The sequence below is a fragment of the Balaenoptera musculus genome, chromosome 21 (assembly GCF_009873245.2).
Source record: "Balaenoptera musculus isolate JJ_BM4_2016_0621 chromosome 21, mBalMus1.pri.v3, whole genome shotgun sequence".
Lineage (NCBI taxonomy): Eukaryota > Metazoa > Chordata > Mammalia > Artiodactyla > Balaenopteridae > Balaenoptera > Balaenoptera musculus.
Genome location: NC_045805.1, coordinates 22,432,204 through 22,455,169, shown reverse-complemented (window position 1 = coordinate 22,455,169; position 22,966 = coordinate 22,432,204). Strand labels below are relative to the sequence as shown.

The following is a 22,966-nucleotide window of genomic DNA, read 5'->3' as shown; positions in this document are numbered from 1 at the left end:
TATACTGAAAAGACATGTTTTAGGCTTTTAATATTGTGGTTTGGGTCATCAGAATGATACATTTTTAGTATTTTGCATAATGTGCCCAATATTTGTGAATTCTGATGATTAGCAGAAAAAGACAAGCTCATTTCACTTATCTCCTGTAGTTTAAAAATAAATCATAATAAAACTTGGTGTTCTATTCTTCCACGGGGAAAAAACAGCTAATGAGCATTCACTAGCATTTTAATGCCAGAAATCTTGAGACAGAGTGATTAAGTAAGAATAGCTTTTCATAACTTTAATGGACACAGGGAGACTGTGTAGTGGCCTAATACAGCCTCAGTAGATGCAGTGGTCTGTTCATGCAGCCAAGTTTCTGCTACTTCAGGAAGACTGTGTAAAAACCGCACATGAATAGAGAATATGCAACAGAGGAGAAAGCATCAGCATTTAAAGCTGGCATCTCCCTTCAGCGTGAAGCATACTTAGCCTTTTTTTTTTTCTTAATTGACTCAAGCATAAAAATAAACAAATAACCTCAGGACCATTTAATCTTGAATGACCCATTTCACTCCAAATCCAGTTGTGTTCCTTATCAGTTTATGTTTCTAATGAGAACATACTTTCAAATTTACTTTCTACATAGAAATATCGGTCTCATAATTTTTAATGACTACAGAGAATTCTGTCTTCTGAATTGTGTCATAGTTTTTAATCAGCTCCCCTTTATTGAATATTTGAGAGGGTTACTAAGTTTTCACTGTTTTATGAATACTGTTGCTATGAGCAATCATTGTATAATTTTTGTAAGAAAGGCCCACTTCCTTGAAGCGAGTTCCTAAAAATGGAAATATACCAGGTCACATGAATATTTCTCCTTCCTCTATTGGTGACATATTTTCTGTAAATATAACATTTTTTTTGCAGCTGCCACCAACTTTGGGATTTATCTTTTTTATTAGCTTTTGCTAGTGATGACAGGTGTGTAATAAATCTAAATTCCCCACACTTCCAGGTCTTTTCCAGTCCTGGAAATCAGTATTAGTCTGTCCTTCTCATTCGTTCTCTAGCATCTCATAACTTCCTAGGGGGCATCCACTGCACAGTACCATAGTTCTTTCTTTGTGCACTTGACTTTCTCCAATGCCGAAACCCTCCACATCACAGGCCTTGCTTTAGACTCCTGTATCCCTGCAGCTCCTCACACAGTAATATCTCCCTGATTAGGTGCTCAACCAATAGCTTGTGCTTTAGTTTGAAAATCAAGTTTGTGTTATGGAAATTGGAGCCAATTAGCCTCTATTTTAGTAGCCAACACATGTTAGGAGCCACTCTGTGTGTTATCGATAAGATAGTGTTTGTTTTGTTTTTTTTGTTTTTTTTTTTGAGAGGAAAAATCTGTTTCTCTTACTTTCTTAACTTAGCAACTGGGCACGTTTCCGAAATCCTCAGAATCTGGCCCCAAGCAGTAGCTTGTCGGAGTGCACTCATGTCCTGGAGCTTGTGAACTGTTCTGTTTCTTGCTCATCTGCACAGCACCAAGTGAATTTCTCGTATGCATGACATTTCTCAGTGCCTTCGACTTTCCTGCTGTTTCAGTGGCTGGCAGTGCTGCTAGGGGTAGGACCCACACAAAACCAGTTCCCTGGACCTGTGTGATTCTGGGCATCTGGGGCAGGGCGGGGGAAACTAAAGCTCTTGGTTTAATAGAAACTGATAGCCAATGCTTAATAGTCGACTGCGAATTATTTCCGGTTCTCTGGCAAAACCTACACTATTCCCAGCAAGGAAGCCAGCGGTGCAGGAACGGGAGCCTGGGGTCAGGGCTTGACATCTACATTTGTTATCCTGGGCCCTCAGGCACTTGCAGGCAGGAGGAGCAGAGGCCTGTGTGAAATTCCCGCCAGGAGACAGTTCTTGGGGGAAGCCAGAGATTCCCAGTCTGGGTTCAAGCCTTGGGGGTAATCTTGGGACAGAAAGTAGAAACTGAAAGCATCAGGTGAGGAAGCAGGGGAGAGCGGTCCGGGACCGGGGGTGTTAACAGGCCTGGGTGGTTCAGAGCATTCTCTTGGTGCAGCTCTAGCCCCGTGGTGCGTGGTGGGTTTAAAGCTCTCCGTGGGACTCAGAGCAAATCTGTTAAACTCAGAGACCTTCTGACTTGTATTTGGACTGGATGACTTCCAAGTCTCAGTCTGGTGCAACACGCTCTTACTTTGGTTCATTTTATGACTTCGAGAGCATTTAATGTTTACGTTTTTAATTTGCCTTTTTATATTTTGAGATCTTTTCCTAGCTGGTGTCGGAGCAGAATTCTGATACCCATGTATCCATGATACAAGCTAATGATGCTAAATTAACTTTTGCAGTCATTTGGTGTTTACATTAGTTTGGTTAAGGAACTCAAATTACATTTGGTTCATATTGTGCAAAGCCATATAAAATTGTTCAAACCAGGAAACAGCTGTCTTTCATAAAAGTACAAAGATGTCAATGGTTAGTTCATTACTGAATAATAGCATTTTTGGATTACTTTTCTAGGAGAGATGTGTTCTGGAGTAAAGAAGCAGTCCCCACTTTGGGGGGACGGGTATCAGAGGGTGGCAGCAAAAGGTAAGGGCCCCAGAAGTGGGTTCCCAAGGTCACAGCCTGAGTCCACCCCTTGCTAGCCTTGACTCTGGGTACATCACATAACCTCCCTCAACGTTAGCTTCCTCACTTGCAAAATGAGGATATAAACCTTATAGTAACACTGTAAAGATGAAATGAGATGTACGTTTAAAGCTGTCCGTTCAGTGCTGGCACATGGCCATGCTCCATCAATGTGAGTTTGCTGAAGGTGAGACGTTTAGATACACGGCATTTTGAGTCAAAGGATTTTTTGTATCCTCACATGATGGCATATACTTTGGGGTCCCCAGAATTTCAAATCAGTAATACAAGTGATGGCTGTCATAGCTGATGTTTTATTTCCAGTAGCATCTTTCCCCAGTTGGCAGATGTTTTGTGTCCTTGGTTTGGTTTATTTACTTTCTAGGTATAAGTAGGGGAATTTAGGCAATAATGCACCATTGTCCACCAAAAGCTATTTTTTGAATTCTCTGAGCAAGAGCGCCCTGCTGGCCATGAAAACAGAGAAAGGGCAGGGGGCTACTGGGTCAGTGGACGGCGGGGAGGAAACCAAGACACGGAAGGCATCACTGCTCTTAGGGGTTTGATGATCTGGTTGGAGAGATCGTATCCGGGGCAGGCAGAGTACGCGGGTTTCCCTTGGGGTGACTTATCTGTTTTTACTAGCTCCCATTACTCATAAGAGAGCATTGTGTTGGTCCTTTACAAATCTGCACACATACCTACCCAGGAAATCCTCTTGCCAGCATGAAGCCGGCCTGTTTACCTTGATAACACACCTTTAGTCAGCTGCATTTCCAGATCATTAATACGGGGCTTTGTTGCAAGGCTGCTGCGAATTCCATCTGCCCCCATCCTAATTATGAACACCTCCTTGGCAGCCCCGCTTCTCCGGGCTCAAGGGATCCTGGCTCAGTTTGCTGCGACGTCTAGATAAAGATCTCTGGAGCCCATCTGGGGAAAGGAAGGTGAGGAAAATAGCAGAACAGACGCTGTCTTTGTCCCAAACGGTAGCCTTCCTGCCATCACCATTAGAATGTTCTCCACAGTGATACAGATGAGCCACTGAGAGCAGAGCCAGTTCTGCTCTGGTTGCACATTTGTTCTCTGATTCCACTGTCTGCAGACCCTTCCCGTCGTCCTCACTACCTGCCCTGCTCCCTCCACCCCCTCTCTAAGGTGGCCCCATTTTTGAAGGCAAATCTCACTAATGCATGTTTCTTTCTCCTGCAGGGGAGTTGCTGAGTCAGCCCAGACCAGAAGGCGTGGCAGAGATCATATGCCCCAAGAATGGCAGCGAGCGAGTGAATGTTGCCTTGGTTTACCCACCCACACCGACTGTGATCAGCCCATGTTCCAAGTGAGTTCTGAACCCGCAGCCCCGTCCCTCACTCCTGAGAACAGAAGTCCAGGTTAAAGTACCTTTCATCAAACCTGGAAAAGCTCCCCCAGGGCAGACCTAGTTATCTGGGCAACAGCAAAACTATGGCTTATACAACAAACTAGGAACTTTCATTTTTTGTTATTTGTGATTTTTTTTTTTTTACTTTTGCTGATAAAAGAACATTTTAAAACAGCTTTTTTGAGATATTGTTCACATATTATACAGTTCACTTGTTTAAAGTGTATGATTCATTGTTTTTTAGTATATTTGCAGGTATATGAACCAAAAAGAGCGATGTTTTTTTTTTTTGATGGAGAGTCATAATTCTGTCATTGTAGTATGAAGTGGGCCCTCACTTCAGAAAACAGCGAGGGCTCATTAAATAAGAAAAGCTGGCAGAAAATCTGTAGTAGATCCTTTTTTCTTGTGGGTCTCTGATTCTCTATCAGTCCTCGACAATCAGAAGCAGTGTGGTTTTTTCTCACCTTCCCCAAAATGGACTTAAAGACACAGAATGTACCCATGTGAACTAACTTTTGGATACAAGGTTAGCTTAGCATTAAACTCAGATGATAAACTTAGGTTAAACTCATCTGTTTTTGGTTTTTTCTGTAGTGTTAAGAACTGAACAGGCCACTTTAGACTGAGATGAAATACCTTTCTACTGCAAATCTTGAAAAGCAGTAGTCCCTGGTCTTCTGGGTGATATCAACAGAGTATTCATGAAGGAGACTTCCATTTTTCTTCCTAGTTGACCACATAGAATATTTTTTCCATATCTAAGCTTTGTATAGGGAGGTTGGAAAGTTCGTATTTGAGAATGGTGACCTGTTACGGCATCTTGAGAAACTTGCTGTCAGGCTGCATTCCTGAGAGCTTGTGTGATAGGAACTTATGTCTCTGACCCTGCAAGTATTAGCTTTCCTGCCCCTGGTATGCTGTCTGCAGAGCAAGGGTCTGCTGGGGATTTCTCACTCGTTAGCAGCTGTCCCCTTTCTCCAAACTGGGTGACTCACTAGACAGAACATCCCTAATCCATCTTTGCTGGAAAATGTCACGGAACACCCAAGGGAAATTCTTCTCTCATGCTCTTCTATTCAGAATGCTTTTTAAGGTTAACTTATCACTAATATATAACCCTATGACATTGTGAAACCTTGAAATGCTTCTTAGGATTACCCAGTAACTAAATATGAACCAGAACATTCCCCTGTCCTGAGCATACCAAACATCAGAAATGTTACCATTCTCTGAATTGGTATACGCTGGTGCCTTTCTCACACATAGGGTAAGGATAAAGGGATATTATAAAAAACAGGGTCTGGAAATGGAGGGAAACAATTGTTCAATAGGCTTTGCATGGGTGTAGATTTTCCTGAGCCAGGAGAGACGGTAACCTATTGTTTTGCCATAGCCACGTGGCATTTAACAGGCAAGATAGCCAGAGTTATCAGTGTCTTCTCACGGGCTTCTGTTGTACTGCCACAAAAGGACATTTATACCAACCTGCAGAAATGCTATCAGCTCCTGTCTCTTCCAGGTTATCATACCTGAAATGAACAAGCAGCTTTAAAGCCTTGGGTAATCAGAGCCACATGACCTGAGACTTCTAGATGCTGGAGGGGATACCTTTAGGGACTGAACTGCTTTTGACCTAGCTCTGTGAACAGTTTTATTTTGAAATGGATTTTTTATAAAAGGTCTCATACAATGGATGGCAGGTTTAGAGGGTAACTCTCAATTCTAAATGAAGGAATATTCTTGAGAACAAAATGGAAACAAACTGTCAGGCCCTGCACAGCCCAGTGGAAACTCTAATTTACAAGTGGATGGCAATGTATTGGAAGTGGGGGATTTGGGGATCGATGAGGAAAGCTGTCCCAGGAGGTGGTCATTAGGTCCAGACAGCTTGGGTCTGAGCCTGAGAGCTTCTGAGAGTTAGACTTAGGGTCTCAGCGGACAGTAGAAATTTGGTAGACTGGAGTTATTGCCCTGGTTTTGCAACTCCAGCCCCAGTTAACTTAGGCAAGTCACTAGAGAGTGACCTTTTACTGCTCTCTCCTCCTCTAAAATGCAGGTCAATGGTCAGGATCAGACTTTCTTCATCAGGCACGCGTGTATCAGAATTTCCAGGGCCAGGCGCTAGTCTTTAAGGAAACGAGTCACTCAGACGATTGTCATGTGTGCGCCAGACATTGTGCTCGCTGAGCTCTCCTCCAGGGCTCCCAGGCCAGTGCGTCTCATCTTCAGGAGAATTCGTAATAATTTTGCCAGGACGATAGGCAGCAACCAGAACCATCCCAGGAAAACCAGAATAATCACCCTACTCTTAGGTCACTGATCTAGACCTTACAGTGGTTTCAAAAAGGCATCCCAAGCTCTTCTTTGACCAGTTTACTCCTCTCCTTTATAGGTCAAATGAGACTTGTCATTAATGGCCTGTCTTTGACCATGTGTAAAATAATGGTGCTACGATGAACTTTATAAAGAAAAACCATTGATGACTGTTAATTTGATTGGATCTTCTTTATGAATTCCAAGCTTTTCTATTTCTCATTTTTTTAAATTTCGAGGTTTGTTATTCCCCTACAGACAGAGAATAAAGAGCAAGTAGTGATTTTTTTTTTTTTTTAAAGTGACTTATTCTCATAATTCACCTTGGATGATGGTGAAGTCTCTACCAGCATTCCATGGGGAAGAAGTTACATGAATTGAATGAAATGCCTGTCCTTCTGCACCTCGCTCTCCAAGGAGAAATGTATCAACTGAGTGACTTCTTGGTCCCTTTGCTGATTATCAGATAGAAATACGAGTCATTTCCATACTTTGGCAATCCTGGGCTGATTTTCAAGGATATTTGCCTTGGAGATGAGATGAAAATTCATCTAGTAGCAGATTTGCTGGGTTGCTTTGAAAAATTCTGACCTCCTTAAGGATATGGATTCTGTCTGATAAACATTTTTTTTAAAGCTTTGGTATACTTTCATACCATAAAACTTGCCCATTCAGCGATGGTTCACATATTTACAGAGTTGTCCAGCTGTCACCACAACCTCATTTTAGAACATTTTCATCATTCCAGAAAGAAGTTTCATGCCCATGCTCACCTGCAGTCACTGTGCCTAACACAATACCTAGCTCCATGCAGAAAATAAATAATTCTTAGTGCCACTTTCAGGAATGGTTTTGCTCCCTGGTGTGTTGGTATTAAACAGATTTGTGAGTTTTAAGGAAATTCGTACGAACACTTGTTATCCTTGTCCCAGTGCAGTCTGAAGGCAGTGAATGGACGTGCACCCCCGCTGCCAGCCCCCTGTTTACTGAACAGTAGAAGGGAAACGGAGTTTCTTGGAGGGAAATCAGCCTCCTTCAGAACTCTACCTATACCTAAAGTATAGGTAGCAATTTCTAAAAACACAGACTTAGTTGTTAAGAGCAGTTTTAGGTTCACAGTGAAATCGAGCATAAGGTACAGAAAGACCCCATCTACCCCCTGCCCTGGCCACACACAGCCTCCCCACCCAGACTGGAACATTCGTCACAGGTGATGAACCTACACTGACACCTCATTATCACCCGAAGCCCACGCTTTACATTAGGGTTCACACTTGATGTTGTACATTTCATGGGTTTGGACAAATACAGAATGACATGTATCTACCATTACAGTATCTTACACAATATTTTCATTGCCCTAAAAATCCTGTGCGCTCCCCCTCTTTATCCCTCCCTCCCCTCTTAACCCTTGGCACCCACTGATCTTTTCTTTTTTAGCTTTATTGGGATGTAATTGACAGATAAGTAAGATATTTAAAGTGTACACTGTGGTAATTTGATATCCGTATGCACTGTGAAAGGATTCCCACCATGTAGTTAATTAACACATCCATCTGTCCCGTATTTATCCTTCAGAACTTCTGAGTGGCAGCCTAACTGACCTTCAATATAGACAGGGATACTAAGCCTTGGACTTTAGGGATCATAAAGGGCAAAAATATACTTTCAGTGGGAAAAGCAAGGCAAAAGTACAATAGAAGGATTTTTTTTTTTTAATTAAAAAAAAATTTATTTGTGAATTCCTGTCTCCATCCTGTTGCTTTACAGATTGAGACACTTAAAATTCCAGTTCAGAAGGGAAGTGTGAACTTCTTTGGGCAAATTGCAGCTTGCTGTTTGCCTTTCATTTTTAGATAACTTATGGAATATTTCTTTCTCATTTCCAAAGAGATTTTCCTCCTTTACCAATTAAAATATATATTCTGAAAAACTGCCACTTGACTCAATTTGTCTACTGATTTTCATTTAAAAGACAGGATTCAGCAGGTTAGCTATGAAAATGTTTTACCTTAAGAAATACTGGAGATACATACAGTGGGTGGGGACAAGATGGCAGAGTAGAAGGACGTGAGCTCACCGCCTCTCACGAAAACAACAAAATCACAACTAACTAACTACTGAACAACTATCAATAAAAAAATGATGGAACCTACCAAAAAAGATATCCTACACCCAAAGACAAAGAAGAAACCACAACAGCACAGTAGGAGCGGTGCAATCACGATAAAATCAAATCCCATACCTGCCAGGTGGGCAAACCACAAACTGGAAAATAACTATATCATAGAGGTTCTCCCACAGGAGTGAAAGTTCTGAACCCCACATTAGGCTCCCCAGCCTGGGGGTCTGGTTTCAGGAGGAGGAGCCCCCAGAGCATCTGCCTTCGAAGGCCAGTGGGATTTGATCACAGGGATTCCACAGGACTGGGGGAAACAGAAACTCCAGTCCTGGAGAGTGCACACAAGGTCTCATGTGCACTAGGACCCAGGGGAAAAAGCAGTGACCTCACAAGAGCCTGGGCCAAACCTATCTGCTGGTATTGGAGGGTCTCCTACTGGTGGGGGGAGGGGGGGGCGACTTTGGCTCACTGTGGGGACGAAGACACTGGTGGCGGTAGTTCTGGGGAGTACTCATTGGTGCAAGTGCTCCTGGAGGCTGCCATTTTCTCACCAAGACCTGGCCCCAGCCACCAGCCTGTAGGCTCCAGTGCTGGGAGGCCTCAGGTTAGACAAGCATCAGGGTGGGAACACAGCTCCACCCATCAGCAGACAGGCTGCCTCAAGTCTTCCTGAGCCCACAGCTGCCCATTAAACACACCCCTTGACAGGGCCCTGCCCACCAGAGGGACAAGACCCAGCTCCACCCACAAGTGGGCAGAAACTAGGCCCTCCCACCAGGAAGCCTGCACAAGCCCCTTACATCAGTCTCATCCACCAGGGGGCAGACAGCAGAAGCCAAGAAGAACTACAACTCTGCAGCCTATGGAATGGAAACCACAATCACAGAAAGTTAGACAAAATGAGTCAGCAGAGGAATACGTCCCAGACAAAGGAACAAGATAAAACCTCAAAAGAACAACTAAGTGAATTGGAGATAGGCAATCTAACTGAAAAAGAATTCAGAGTAATGATAGTAAAGATGATCCAAGATCTTGGAAAAACAACAGAAGCATAGATCGAGACGATACAAGAAATATTTAACAAAGAGCTAGAAGATCTAAATAACAAGCAAACACAGATGAACAATACAATAACTGAAATGAAAAATACACTAGAAGGAATCAATAAAATAAATGAGGCAGAAGAACGGATAAGTGAGCTGGAAGACAGAATGGTGGAAATCACTGCTGTGGACAAGAATAAAGAAAAAAGAGTGAAAAGAAATAAGGACAGTCTAAGAGAACTCTGGGACAACATTAAACACACCAACATTCACATTATAGGGGTCCCAGAAGGAGAAGAGAGAGAGAAAGGACCTGAGAAAATATTTGAAGAGATAGTAGCTGAAAACTTCCCTAACATGGGAAAGGAAACAGTCACCCAAGTCCAGGAAGCACAGAGAGTCCCAGGCAGCATAAACCCAAGGAGGAACACACAAAGACACACAGTAATCAAATTGACAAAAATTAAAGACAAAGAGAAAATATTAAAAGCAACAAGGGAAAAGCAACAAAACATATAAGGGAATTCCCATAGGTAATCAGCTGATTTCTCAGCAGAAACTGCAGGCCAGAAGGGAATGGCATGATATATTTAAAGTGATGAAAGGGAAGAACCTACAACCAGGAATACTCTATCCAGCAAGGGTCTCTCATTCAGATTTGACATAGAAATCAGAAGCTTTACAGACAAGCAAAAGCTGAGAGAATTCAGCACCACCAGACCAGCTTTGCAACAAATGCTACAGGAACTTCTTTAAGTGGAAAAGAAAAGGCCACAACTAGAAACAAGAAAATCACGAATGGAAAAGCTCACTGGTAAAGGCAAACATTACAGTAAAGGTAGAAAGTCATCCACACACAAAATGATATGAAAACCAGCAGTTGTGAAAAGAGGAGAATACAAATGCAGGATATTGGAAATGCATTTGAAATTAAAAGACCAGCAACTTAAAACAATCCTGTTTTTATATAGATTGCTGTATTAAAACCTCATAGTAACCACAAACCAAAAATCTACAATAGATACACACACAAAAAAGAATAAGGAATCCAAACACAACAGTAAAGTTAGTCATCAAATCACAAGAGAACAAAAGAGGAAAGGAAGAAAAAAGACCTACAAAAACAAACCCAAAACAATTAATAAAATAGCAATAAGAACATACATATCAATAATTGCCTTAAACGTAAACAGACTAAATGCTCCAACCAAAAGACATGGACTGGCTGAATGGATACAAAAGCAAGACCTGTATATATGCTGTCTACAAGTGACCCACTTCAGATCTAGGGACACATACAGACTGAAAGTGAGGGGAATGAAAAAGGCAAATGGAAATCAAAAGAAAGCTGGAGTAGCAATGCTTATATCAGACAAAACAGACTTTAAAATAAAAACTGTTCCAAGAGACAAAGGACACCACATAATGATGAAGGGATCAATCCAAGAAGGAGATATAATAATTGTAAATATAAACGCACGCAACATAGGAGCACCTCAATATATAAGGCAAATACTAACAGCCATAAAAGGAGAAATCAACAGTAACAAATAATAGTGGCAGATTTTAACACACCACTTTCATCAATGGACAGATCATCCAGACAGAAAATCAGTAAGGAAACACAGGCCTTAAATGACACATTAGACCAGACAGACTTACTGATATTTATATCCATCCAACTGCAGCAGAATACACATTCTTTTCCAGTGCACATGGAACATTCTTGAGGATTGATCATATGCTGGGCCACAAATCAAGCCTCTGTAAATTTAAGAAAACTGAAATCATATCAAGCATCTTTTCCAAACACAATGAGGTTAGAAATCAACTACAAGGAAAAAACTGTAAAAAACACAAATACTTAGAGGCTAAGCAATATGATACTAAACAACCAATGGATCACTGAAGAAATCAAAGACAAAATCAAAAAAAAACCTAGAGACAAATGACAACAAAAGCATGACAATCCAAAACCTATGGGACACAGCAAAAGCAGTTCTAAGAGGGAAGTTTACTGCAATACAATCTTACTCAATCTCAGAATCTTACAACCTTACAATCTCAGAAAACAAGAAAAATCTAAAACAACCTAACCCTACACCTAAGGCAGCCAGAGAAAGAACAAACAAAGCCCAAAGTTAGCAGAAGGAAAGAAATCATAAAAACCAGAGCAGAAATAAATGAAATAGAGACGAAGAAAACAATTGAAAAAAACCCAGTGAAACTAAAAGCTGGTTCTTTGAAAAGATAAACAAAATTGATAAACCTAAACAAAATTGATAAGAAAAAAAGGGAGAGGAACTCAAATCAATAAAATTAGAAATGAAAAAGGAGAAGTTACAACTGACACCACAGAAATACAAAGGATCATAAGAGACTACTACAAGCAACTATATGCCAATAAAATGGACAACCTGGAAGAAATGGACAAATTCTTAGAAAGATACAATCTCCCAAGACTGAACCAGGAAGAAATAGAAAATATGAACAGACCAATCACAAGTACTGAAATTGAAACTGTGATTGAAAAACTCCCAACAAGCAAAAGTCCAGGACCTGATGGCCTCACAGGTGAATTCTATCAAACATTTAGAGAAGAGTTAACACTTATCCTTCCAAAACTCTTCCAAAAACTTGCAGAGGAAGGAACATTCCCAAACTCATTCTATGAGGCCACTATCACCCTGATACCAAAACCAGATAAAGATACCACAAAAAAAGAGAAAATTACAGGCCAATATCACTGATGAAATTTAGACGCAAAAATCCTCAACAAAACACTAGCAAACTAAATCCAACAATGCATTAAAAGGATCATACACCATGATCAAATGGGATTTATCCCAGGGATGCAAGGATTTTACAATATCCACAAATCAATTAGTGTGATAAGCCACATTAGCAAGTTGAAGAATAAAAACCATATGATCATCTCAATAAATGCAGAAAAAGCTTTTGACAAAATTCAACACCCATTTATGATGAAAACTCTCCAGAAAGTAGGCATAGAGGGAGCATACCTCAACATAACAAAGGCCATATGACAGACCTACAGCTAACATCATACTGAATGGTGAAAAGTTGAAAGCATTGCCTCAAAGATCAGGAACAAGGCAAGGATGTCTGCTCTTGCCACTTTCATTCAACATAGTTTTGGAAGTCCTAGCCAAGGCAATCAGAGAAGAAAAAGAATGAAAGGAATCCAAATTGGAAAAGAAGTAAAACTGTCACTGTTTGCAGATCCCATGATACTACATAGAAAATCCTAAAGATGCCACCAGAAAACTACTAGAGCTCATCAATGAATTTGTTAAAGTTGCATGATACAAAATTAATACACAGAAATCTCTTGCATTCCTATACACTAACAACAAAAGATCAGAAAGAGAAATTAAGGTAAAAGTCCCATTTATCATCCCATCAAAAAGAATAAAATACCTAGGAATGAACCTACCTCAGGAGACAAAAGACCTGTGTGCAGAAAATTATAAGACACTGATGAAAGAAATCAAAGAAGACACAAACAGATGGAGAGATATACCATGTTATTGGATTGGAAGAATCAATATTGTGAAGATGACTATACTATCCAAAGCAATCTACAGATTCAATGCAATCCCTATCAAATTACCAATGGCATTTTTCACGGAATTAGAACAAAAAATTTTACAAACTGTATGGAAACACAAAAGGCCCCAAATAGCCAAAGCAATCCTGAGAAAGAAAAATGGAGCTGGAGGAATCAGTTCCCTGACTTCAGATTATACTACAAAGCTACAGTACTCAAAACAGTATGGTACTGGTGCTGAAACAGAAATACAGATCAATGGAACAGGATAGAAAGCCCAGAAATAAAACCACACACCTATGGTCAACTAATCTATGACAAAAGAGATGAGACTACACAATGCAGAAAAGACAGTCTCTTCAATAAGTGGTGCTGGGAAAACTGGACAGCTACATGTAAAAGAATGAAATTAAAACATTCTCTAACACCATACACAAAAATAAACCCAAAATGGATTAAAGACCTATATGTAAGGCTGGATACTATAAAACTCTTAGAGGAAAACATAGGCAGAACACTCTTTGACATAAATTGCAGCAATATCTTTTTGGATCCACCTCCTAGAGTAATGAAAATAAAAACAAAAATAAACAAATGGAACCTAATTAAACTTAAATGCTTTATCACAGCAAAGGAAACCATAAACAAAACGAAAAGAAACCCCAGAGAATGGGAGAAAATATTTGCAAACGATGTGACCAACAAGGGATTAATCTCCAAAATTTACAAACAACTCATGTGGCTCAATATCAAAAAACAAAACAACAATCCAATCAAAAAATGGGCAGAAGACCTAAACCGACATTTCTTCAAAGACATACAGATGACGAAGAGGCACATGAAAAGATGCTCAATATCACTAATTATTAGAGAAATGCACATCAAAACTATAATGAGATATCATCTCACACCAGTCAGAATATGGCCATCATCAAAAAGTCTATGAATGATAAATGCTGGAGAGGGTGTGGAGAAAAGGGAACCCTCCTGCACTGCTGGTAGGAATGTAAATTGGACAGCCACTATGGACAACAGTATGAAGGTTCCTTAAAAAACTAAAAATAGAACTACCATATGACCCAGCAATCCCACTCTTGGGCATATATCTGGAGAAAACCATGGTTTGAAAGGATACGTGCACCCCAATGTTCATTGCAGTGCTGTATACTATAGCCAAGCCATGGAAGCAAACTAAATGTCCATCAACAGATGAATGGATAAAGAAGATGTGGTACATATATACAATGGAATATTACTCAGCCATTAAAAAGAATGAAATAATGCCATTTGCAGCAACATGGAGGGACCTGTAGTTTATCATACTAAGTGAAGTAAGTCAGACAGAGAAAGACAAATATATGATATCGCTTATATGTGGAATCTTTAAAAAATGATACAAATGAACATATTTACAAAACAGAAACAGACTCACAGACATAGAAAACAAACTTATGGTTACCAAAGGGGAAAGGTGGGTGGGAGGGATAAATTGGGAGATTGGGATCGACATATACACACTACTATATTTAAAATAGATAACCAACAAGGACCTACTGTATAGCACAGGGAACTCTATTCAATACTCTCTATTGGCCTATATGGGGAAAGCATCTAAAACAGAGTGGATATATGCATATGTATAACAGTTTCACTTTGCTGTACACCTGAAACTAACACAACACTGTAAATCACCTATAGTCCAATATAAAAATTTTTTTAAAAGACATACTGGAATATAACTTACACTTCCATGTGGCTTCTTAACGGACTGGTCCTTGAACATGCAGGAAACAGATAAGTATCATTTTTATTTTCTGGCGCTTGCCATTTCTTTTGTGGTGCTACCCTATCTGTCTGTGGAGTGGTGGAACTGAAGAAGGAAGCAAATTCTGATTTTGGCAGGTCATGTGTTACAGAATTAGAAAAAATGGGCTGGTTTGAAAATTGCTGGGCAAAGCTTTCTCCTTTCCAGAAAGTATTACCGATAATAAAGGACAAGGCTCACGCTGCATTTCAAACTTGGATTATTGCGTGTATATACTATAGCGTTCCAATTCAAGTAAGATTCCAGATACTTACTGTTTGCAAGTATTCTCAAACCTATAGTGATTACTTTGCATAGGAATTTTGGCAGTTACATTGTTATGACATAAGGATATTTAAGACCAATTAAGCCTTTTGTAAAAAGTAGGATGAAGATTCTGTGGCCTTTACCTCACCAAATAAATAGGCAAAGTATGTTTAACTGCACTCAGATCAGTTAGTACGGACTCGATTAAAAAGCCTTTTTTTTAAGGAATGGGTGAATTTGGCTTAATCACAATGGAGAATTTTTCACTGATCTCAGAAGTGTAAAACATGAAGGGTGGGGATGGGATGGGATTTCAGAAGGAAAGGAGGCTTAAATGTGGAGGTTGCCTGTGGGGTGTATCACACTGATTTGCATTGACTTGTTTTGTTCTTTGTAAGGAGTAAGACAGCTCCTTGCCTTGTTGCTTTCACGACTGGGAGGAATAGTGTTTCTTTGATTTAGTCTCCCATCAGCCACATTGATACTGGAATTTGTTCCCTCTCTGCTTAGGTATCTCCATACTTTCTTGGACAATTAAGTGGAAAAGATAGTGCTTCTTTCCCTTATGCCATCATTTTTACTGTACCCAATCTGTGACTTTAGGAGCACCAATGTTTAAGGGTAAGTCTCTGGGAAGCAGAGAGGGTTTCTTAAATAGGTAAGGGCCTCCTAAGGACTTGGAGAGTTTAGGAAAAAAAGGGGGAGGATGGGCTTGGGACGAAGAGATTCCATACAGCAGGACATTTTAAGATTACAAATCTTTTACTTATCCAGAATCAAGACATACTGGAGAATTAAAAATAAAACTGCTCAACTCTTTTGCCTAATTTACTATAATGCATATATCAGTAACCTTAGATCCTTTTTGGAAAAAAGAAGTCATTTAGAAAAACTCATTCTAATGTAATGCAAGAATATAACATCAGGAAAAGCTCAAGCTGATTAACACAGCAAACCATTTTTTTTTTAATCCTGAGTTTCCCACTTTGTAGCTAATTGACTATTTATTTATTTGTTTATTGGCTGCGTTGGGTCTTTGTTGCTGCGCGCGGGCTTTTCTCTGGTTGTGGCGAGCGGGGGCTACTCTTTGTTGTGGTGAACGGGCTTCTCATTGAGGTGGCTTCTCTTGTTGCAGAGCACAGGCTCTAGGCGCACGGGCCTCAGTAGTTGCAGCAAATAGGCTCAGTAGTTGTGGCTCGTGGGCTCTAGAACACAGGCTCAGTAGTTGTGGTGCAAGGGCTTAGTTGCTCCGCAGCATGTGGGATCTTCCCGGACCAGGGATCGAACCTGTGTCCCCTGCATTGGCAGGCGGATTCTTAACCACTGCGCCACCAGGGAAGTCCCAGCAAACAGCTTTTTAAAAGCAGTGTTGGTATTTATTTTCTCAAGGCAGTTCGACAGGCTCTGGAGTTATGCCCTCTGAGTTTGAATCCGGCAATGTGTTAGTGCTGTGACAGGTGCAGATCACAGCAGCACTATCTCCTGAGCTCGTTCTGTGCATTTAGAGACCGTTGCAGGGGAAGCATTTAGCATTATTCCTTACACAGATTAAGTAGCGCTCAATAAATCCAGTTGCTGTTATTTCTACCAGAAATATTAGTATGTACACCATGCATAACATAAAGGTAATCATTAAAATCAAAATTTCAAAATCCAAATATAGATGCTAGAGTAAAATCTACTCACTGACTTACCTAGGACTGTTTTGCTTATTAATTGAGGTACCCACGCAAGGCAGGTAAACGCGTGTGCTGAGTAGGCAGGAGAGCATGCCGGCTCACCTTCCCCCTCCACCACCACGAAGGGGTCAAGGTGAAGTACATGCAGATCTGTTTATGAGGCCACCTGCAGCTACTTCGTAAACGTCAGTGTCCTAAACCCATCTTCCTGGGATAAAGAGGAGATGAGTGGGATCATTCCTTTCATACTGTAGATGCCAGAGCCCATGTGCCTGGACAAACTCCGTATAGTGTGGGAATGGAAGACTGGAGATACGATGAGGCCAACAGATCAGGAAACGACTGCCGGGGAAAAGACAGTTTATTACAGTTCCTTCGGGGAGGGGCACGCCGTGCCCTGGGGCGGGGGCGGGGCTGCGTGGGGAAGCACCCACGGGCCCCACCTCAGGAGGCTGAGGGTAGGGGAGGCAGTGGGGGAGGGGCCTGTGCTGTGGTCTCTGCGGGAAGGCACGGGCAAGGCAGGGGAGCACATGTAGGATGGGCCGGTTTGGATAGTTTCCGCGGGCTCTGGGGCACAAAGACAGTCCCGAGTTGTCCGGAGCCCGGCCCTGGTGTGATCAGGGCAGGTAGAGTGGCCTGGAGTGTGAGAGCCTGATAAACGGGGTGGTTAGGGGTGTGGACCCTGGCTTCGCTGGTTTGCATGAGAAGCACGCTCGCGTCTGACTTGCTGACTACGTGTGGGCACTAGCTGGCTGAGCCTGGGAGGGGCAGTCTCTCCACGGCGGGCAAGGCGGCAGAGGACAGAAAAGTCCCGCTTAACAGCAATACAACAGGGTGTGGCTTCACTGTCAGCCTGAGCTTCTAAATACGCTGAATGCTGAAGGCGTTTGCCGCGTCCCAGGAAGAGCAGGCTCTGTAACCTGCGGGGATTCTGGGGCTCGCCCCCCAGCTGACCCCTCCCTTCAGCTGCGGGCCTGTTTCCATCGTCCCGCCCGGCAGCTCCCTTAGACGCGCACATTTCGTCCCCCTGCCCCGGAGCTCTTCACTGCCCGTGCCTCCTCCCGTCTCCGGGGATGGCATGGCTTTGCGCCATCTGCCAGGCTGGGGGTCTGTCCACTCAACCCTTCCCGCTCCCTCTTCCCACGTGCAGTCAGCCTTCCACTGAGACCTCTTACCCCACCTCATCAGTGTGTCTTGAATGAGTGAATCTGCCCATGGAACTTTCTCTTCGGCCCCTGCTTTCCTGTAGGTCCTCCTGTCTCTGCCAAGATCCCTGTGACTGAGTCTCAACTGGCCTCGTCCTCGCTAGTCTTTTTGTCCTTGAAACCAATTGATTTTTCAACATCAGGCCCCATCAACTTTCTATTGAAAAGCCTTGAATGGCTTCCTGGTGATTATGGTGCAAGTTCAAAATCCCGGGCATGACACACAAGACTCCCAAGCAGACCCCAGCCACCCTTCTGACGTGTGACACTCCCTGACTGTGGAGGGCCAGCCATACCTGACCTCTGGCCGGCTCTCGGTCCACAGCTAGCTGCCACCCCTTCTCTCCTACCTGATGAAGGCCCATCGTCCCTAAGACTCAGGACATGTGTCACCTCCTCTGAGAAGCCACCCCCAGTCCTTCTGACTGTACTCAGACCCTCTTTCCTTCACATCTCCTTAATACTTCTCATCCACCCCCTTACAGAAATGATCTCAGAGTAGCTTGGCTGTTTTTGCCTGTGACTTTTTCATCACATCTTATTCCTTATTCATTCAGCAGATCTTTGTTGAGTATTTGCCCTCTACGAGGCATTGTGCCAACTGTTGAGGGTACAGAAATAATAGAGATCCACAAGAATCTAATAGCTTCCTTGGGGAGGATGGGAACCAAAGACACAACCAGAGAAACTTGGGAATGTCTAATTCCAATTAAAATGTGATACCTGCAGCGACAGGTGTATCGACAAAGTCCTGTGGACACAGAGAAGAAAGAACTCGGCCAGACAATTAGGAAGAGCTCCAGGAAGTAGCATCTGAGGTGGATCTTGACAGATGAGGGCGAGTTTATTGAGATGGAGGAGCAGGGAGAGGTGGGGAGGCTTGGTGATCTGATGGCTCTTCTCTTTCCCTAAGCGCCCACACAAGAAAAATGATATCCACGTGGAAAAATGCTCAGACCGGTTTTCCTTTTTCTCCCTTGAACACTGGAATATTCCCTCTAGGTGCCCCTGATTACGTATCCTTGTGTTTCTCAGTCTTTCTAGTGGCTCAGGGGAGCAGACAGCCAGACACAACCGCCTGCGTTTCTCAAGGTTTGTTAGATTCAGTAAAAAAAGCGTAACGTAGCACCTCCCCCCCATGAAGCTGGAACTCGCTTCACCAGAGGTAACTGCTTAGTTGGGATGAGTGTTCACACTGCCATCCTCTTTACACTTAGATTTATGATTACTTGAGTTTGAGGCAGTTTTCAAAACCTTCTCTACTGGGAAGTTTACTCTATTAATAGGCCTTCCAAAAGTCCATATGCCTCAGTGCCATAGAAATGTGAAACTACCCCTAGGGCCCCAAATATTCCAGCCTTGCTTTTAGCTGTCAAGCATACTTCGGAGTCAAATAACCCTCTTTAAAGGCCTGGCCCTGCTGCTCACTGGTGTGTGCCCTTGGGGAAGTTATCTAACCTCTTGGAACCTTAGCTTCTTTCTTGGTGAATGCAGAGCTTACCTGATAGAGCGTTATGAGTTTAGGATTAATCAAATAATGCAACACGGTGAATGATGCGATTCCTAGTGTGTAGTAAGTACTTAGTAAATGGAAGGTGCCTATTTTTGGTGATGTTATTAATATTATGCTCAGCCAATTCTTATGTGGGCTAGAGAGATGTCTTAGGTAGATATTGAATTATCAGTTACAAAAAAATCAGGCAGCATTAAGAGAGATGCGGGGTGGAGGGTGGGAGAAGCAGGTAATAACCCCTTTATGTCTTTGTATGTTTTATTAAATGTTGTCAAAACACTTTTAAAAATATCACATCATGTGTCATTATAGGAAAGCTAAAATAAGGGATGGGAGCATTTGACATGTTTTCGTCTAACCACTTTGTCTGAATTGAATGCCACTTGGTTTAATTAGTTGATGATACAGCAGTTTCTTCATTTTATTTTCATCCAACTCCAGCTTTTAGTTTGGCAGTCTTTAAGTAAAATCATGCTTTTTAGTCCAGATAGACACTCATTCTCACTTCTTAGTACTGATATATATTCAGTGTTATTTAGCGTGTCTATGTGTGTTTCCTGAAAGGAAGCAGTGCTGTGTTTAGAGTTCAGGATTCTTAATCAGAAATCTAGTTAAGCTGTGAAATTACAATGGAATAGGTAGTTATAGCTAATTCGTCTAGTTTTCTCTTTATGTCTGATCTTAATGTCATAAACAGAAATGTTTGACTAGGTTTCTAGTAAAAAGCCTCTTTCCTTTGTAGGAACATTAGTTGCCTGCATTTACAATTTTATACAGAGCTGTAGAAGTAGACATGAAAATCAGTGGTGCAAAAAAAAAACAAAAAAGATACTATGACTTGCTGTTCTTATCATTGAGAATATCGTTTCCTATTTCCTTTGTTCATTTCTGTGCTTTCTTCTCATCTACCCACATAGGAAGAACGTTGGTGAAAAGCACAGAAACCAGTGACTTTTATGGCTGTGGAATTTCCATGGAGAAAAGAGCATCAGAATGCACCTGGACCATCTTTTGTACCCGGCAAACCCTCCACACTCCCTGGCGTGTTCTGTGAATTTGAGTGCATGTGTGTTCAGGGTGCTTTCAGGGAGGAAGCACACCTAGCCTGTAGACGAGGTGGGGAGGGGCGGGGTGGGGGCGGGGAAGGATGGGAGAGAATGTGGAGCAAATGTTTTACAACCTGAACCTCAGAACTGTGATCCTCCAAGGAGAGCGCTACTTGAAGAAAAAAAAAAAAAAAAAAAAAAATCGAATGGCTTCTCAGGGATTTTTGTTTTCCGTGCACATATAAGCCATAATTCCAGTACAGGTGGCAGTATTTAGAGCACTCAGATTTCAGTTCTGTTAAATGTGAAAGAGGGATCGACTGACCATTCATTGCTGTTCCGTAACTAGTGTAAAATATGTATATGTTTATCTTTATTTTTATAATATGCAAATACATTTAAATTTATACAGTTTGAAGCTTCTAGAGTTAGTTAACACTGGGTGCAATATTCTGATGAGAACTGTGCCAAGATGGGGCTGATTTCTTATTTTAGCATAGGACCTTTTGTTTACTCTTTAATTCTTTGCAGATTAAAAAAAAGATACCTATCTCTCTGCCCATGGATTAAGGGTTGGTTCATAGAGTTTGACGATAATCAGCAAGAACTTTAAACATGCATTTCAGATCAGGCAGTGTCCGTCCTTTTAAATAAAGGTCCCTGCCTGTAAACTGTTGGGCAGCGTAGGAGGATTTTTCCTTTTCTTTGCCCCCACACATCACTAGTGTTGGGCAGAGTCTTCCTTGCTCCAGGCTTTGTGATGACTGTGAGTTGTTACTGGGTGATAGTCTGATGGAGGCCTGGGGATTAAGGGATCCACAAATCCAAGGAAAAGCAGAGTCTTGCAATAGCTTCAGATAATCAGGAGTCAGTTCTGAAGCATGTAAAGAGCTCTGCTAATAAGTCCTTTCTTTTCTGCCCCCAGAACAGAGTCTGTGAAATTTAGCAGAGCACTCTGAAAGCCCTCCACATCTGGTGTCAGACCGTAAGATAGTGAGTTGCCTAACTGGAGAGCATAAGCCCACATTGGTTATTTTATAAATACAGAGCCTCTGATTGGATGGTCTACTGCCAAGAACTAGTAAAACCCTGGTTTTAAAATCTCCGCGAGGTAAAACTTAAAAAGCCAACCAACCAAACTGCTCTCTCTTCTCCTCCTCATCGGGGCCAAACAGCATCTGCTGCAATAGTAACACATTCTTTGAAGAGTGTGCCTGACTCTGTTTACATCTGCCTCCTCTGCATGTTGATTGAAAATGTGTAAAACTGTTTCTCACCCGTGTAAGGCAAGAAAAGTGAGTCAGCTGGTATTATTCTTTTACTTCTTCTATAAAGTATTGACTCTTGGAATGCCACAGTATATGACAGAAGTAACAAAGAAGCAAGTGGCTGCATTGTGAAAAATCGCGAATCAATTTTTGTAGATTATTTTGTGCCCCAGGAGTTAACTTTATTAACTCCAGAACCTCAGTTAAACAAGTATGACTTCTTATAATCATAAAATCAAATGGGATCAGACTAGTTCTGCATTTTAATACTTGAATATGACACCTCAAATTTGCATTTTCTTTTGGAACAGTCATGAGATTCACCTTGTTAATCCTTTTGTCACAGTTCTCCTGTGCGTGTGTGCATACGTGTGTGTGTGTGTGTGTGTAAGTGTAAACTGAATGGTAACATTTAATTGCTTTATGGATTGGGCATAAAAGTTTTTTCAGTCGGCACAAACAGTTCCTGAACTGTCAAATTAACCGACTTTGACCAGGAAAAGACTTGTAAATGACTTCAGGCTAACTCCCCAGGGGACCATATTAAATGAAAAAAAAAAAAAAGCTCCTTTGGGTGACATACCCTGCAAAGTATGTGCTCTTGTCATGAACATAGATGCCCACATTCTTAATATCTGCTATTTTTGGACAAGTGATGTTTTGTGCTGTCATCTGAACCCTAGAGAAGCAGTATAAGAAGAAATTTTGGTGTCACATGTATTTTAGCAAAAAGGTCATCATGGTAGAGGGTCATGTGACCAAAAGCAGCTCCAGAAAAGCTTGAGAACTTGCTTCACGGTCGGGGGAGGGTCGGAGATACAGAAAACATTCTGCTCTATAGGAATTTTCTTCATTTATGCAGGAAATTCCATTTTCTCTTTCAACACCTGGGAAGACTCAGCCGGGGAGGCTGACAGGCAATTCATAAGCACAAGGGGAATCTTTTCCAACCAAGTCGTCCCTGCCTCGCAAACAAAAGCCCTCCAAGTTTGTTATGGTTTCTATTCCTGCATCTTGTGGTATCAAAACCACTTCCTGGAATTGTAAAAGCGCTGCCAGAATAAATGTTTTTCCCTCTTCCAAGAAAAAAACGACAGTGCTCATATTTGACACTTGT

The 22,966-nt window shown here is 41.7% G+C and overlaps 1 protein-coding gene across 2 annotated transcripts in view; it reads left to right on the top strand.

The window, feature by feature from the left end:
• MFHAS1 (malignant fibrous histiocytoma amplified sequence 1) overlaps positions 1 to 22,434 on the top strand; it is a 122,244-nt gene extending 99,810 nt beyond the window's left edge. Inside the window, exons 2-4 of one of the 2 annotated variants that reach the window (XR_005018182.1) lie at positions 3,847 to 3,973; positions 15,649 to 15,759; positions 20,453 to 22,434. Coding sequence is in view for 1 of the 2 variants with exons in the window: in XM_036838736.1 (XP_036694631.1) it covers positions 3,847 to 3,973; positions 20,453 to 20,486 (161 nt within the window). In the remaining variant the exon portion in view is untranslated. The remainder of the gene's footprint in view (positions 1 to 3,846; positions 3,974 to 15,648; positions 15,760 to 20,452) is intronic. The other variant, XM_036838736.1, reaches the window with a different exon arrangement.
• The last annotated feature ends 532 nt before the right edge of the window (positions 22,435 to 22,966 follow it).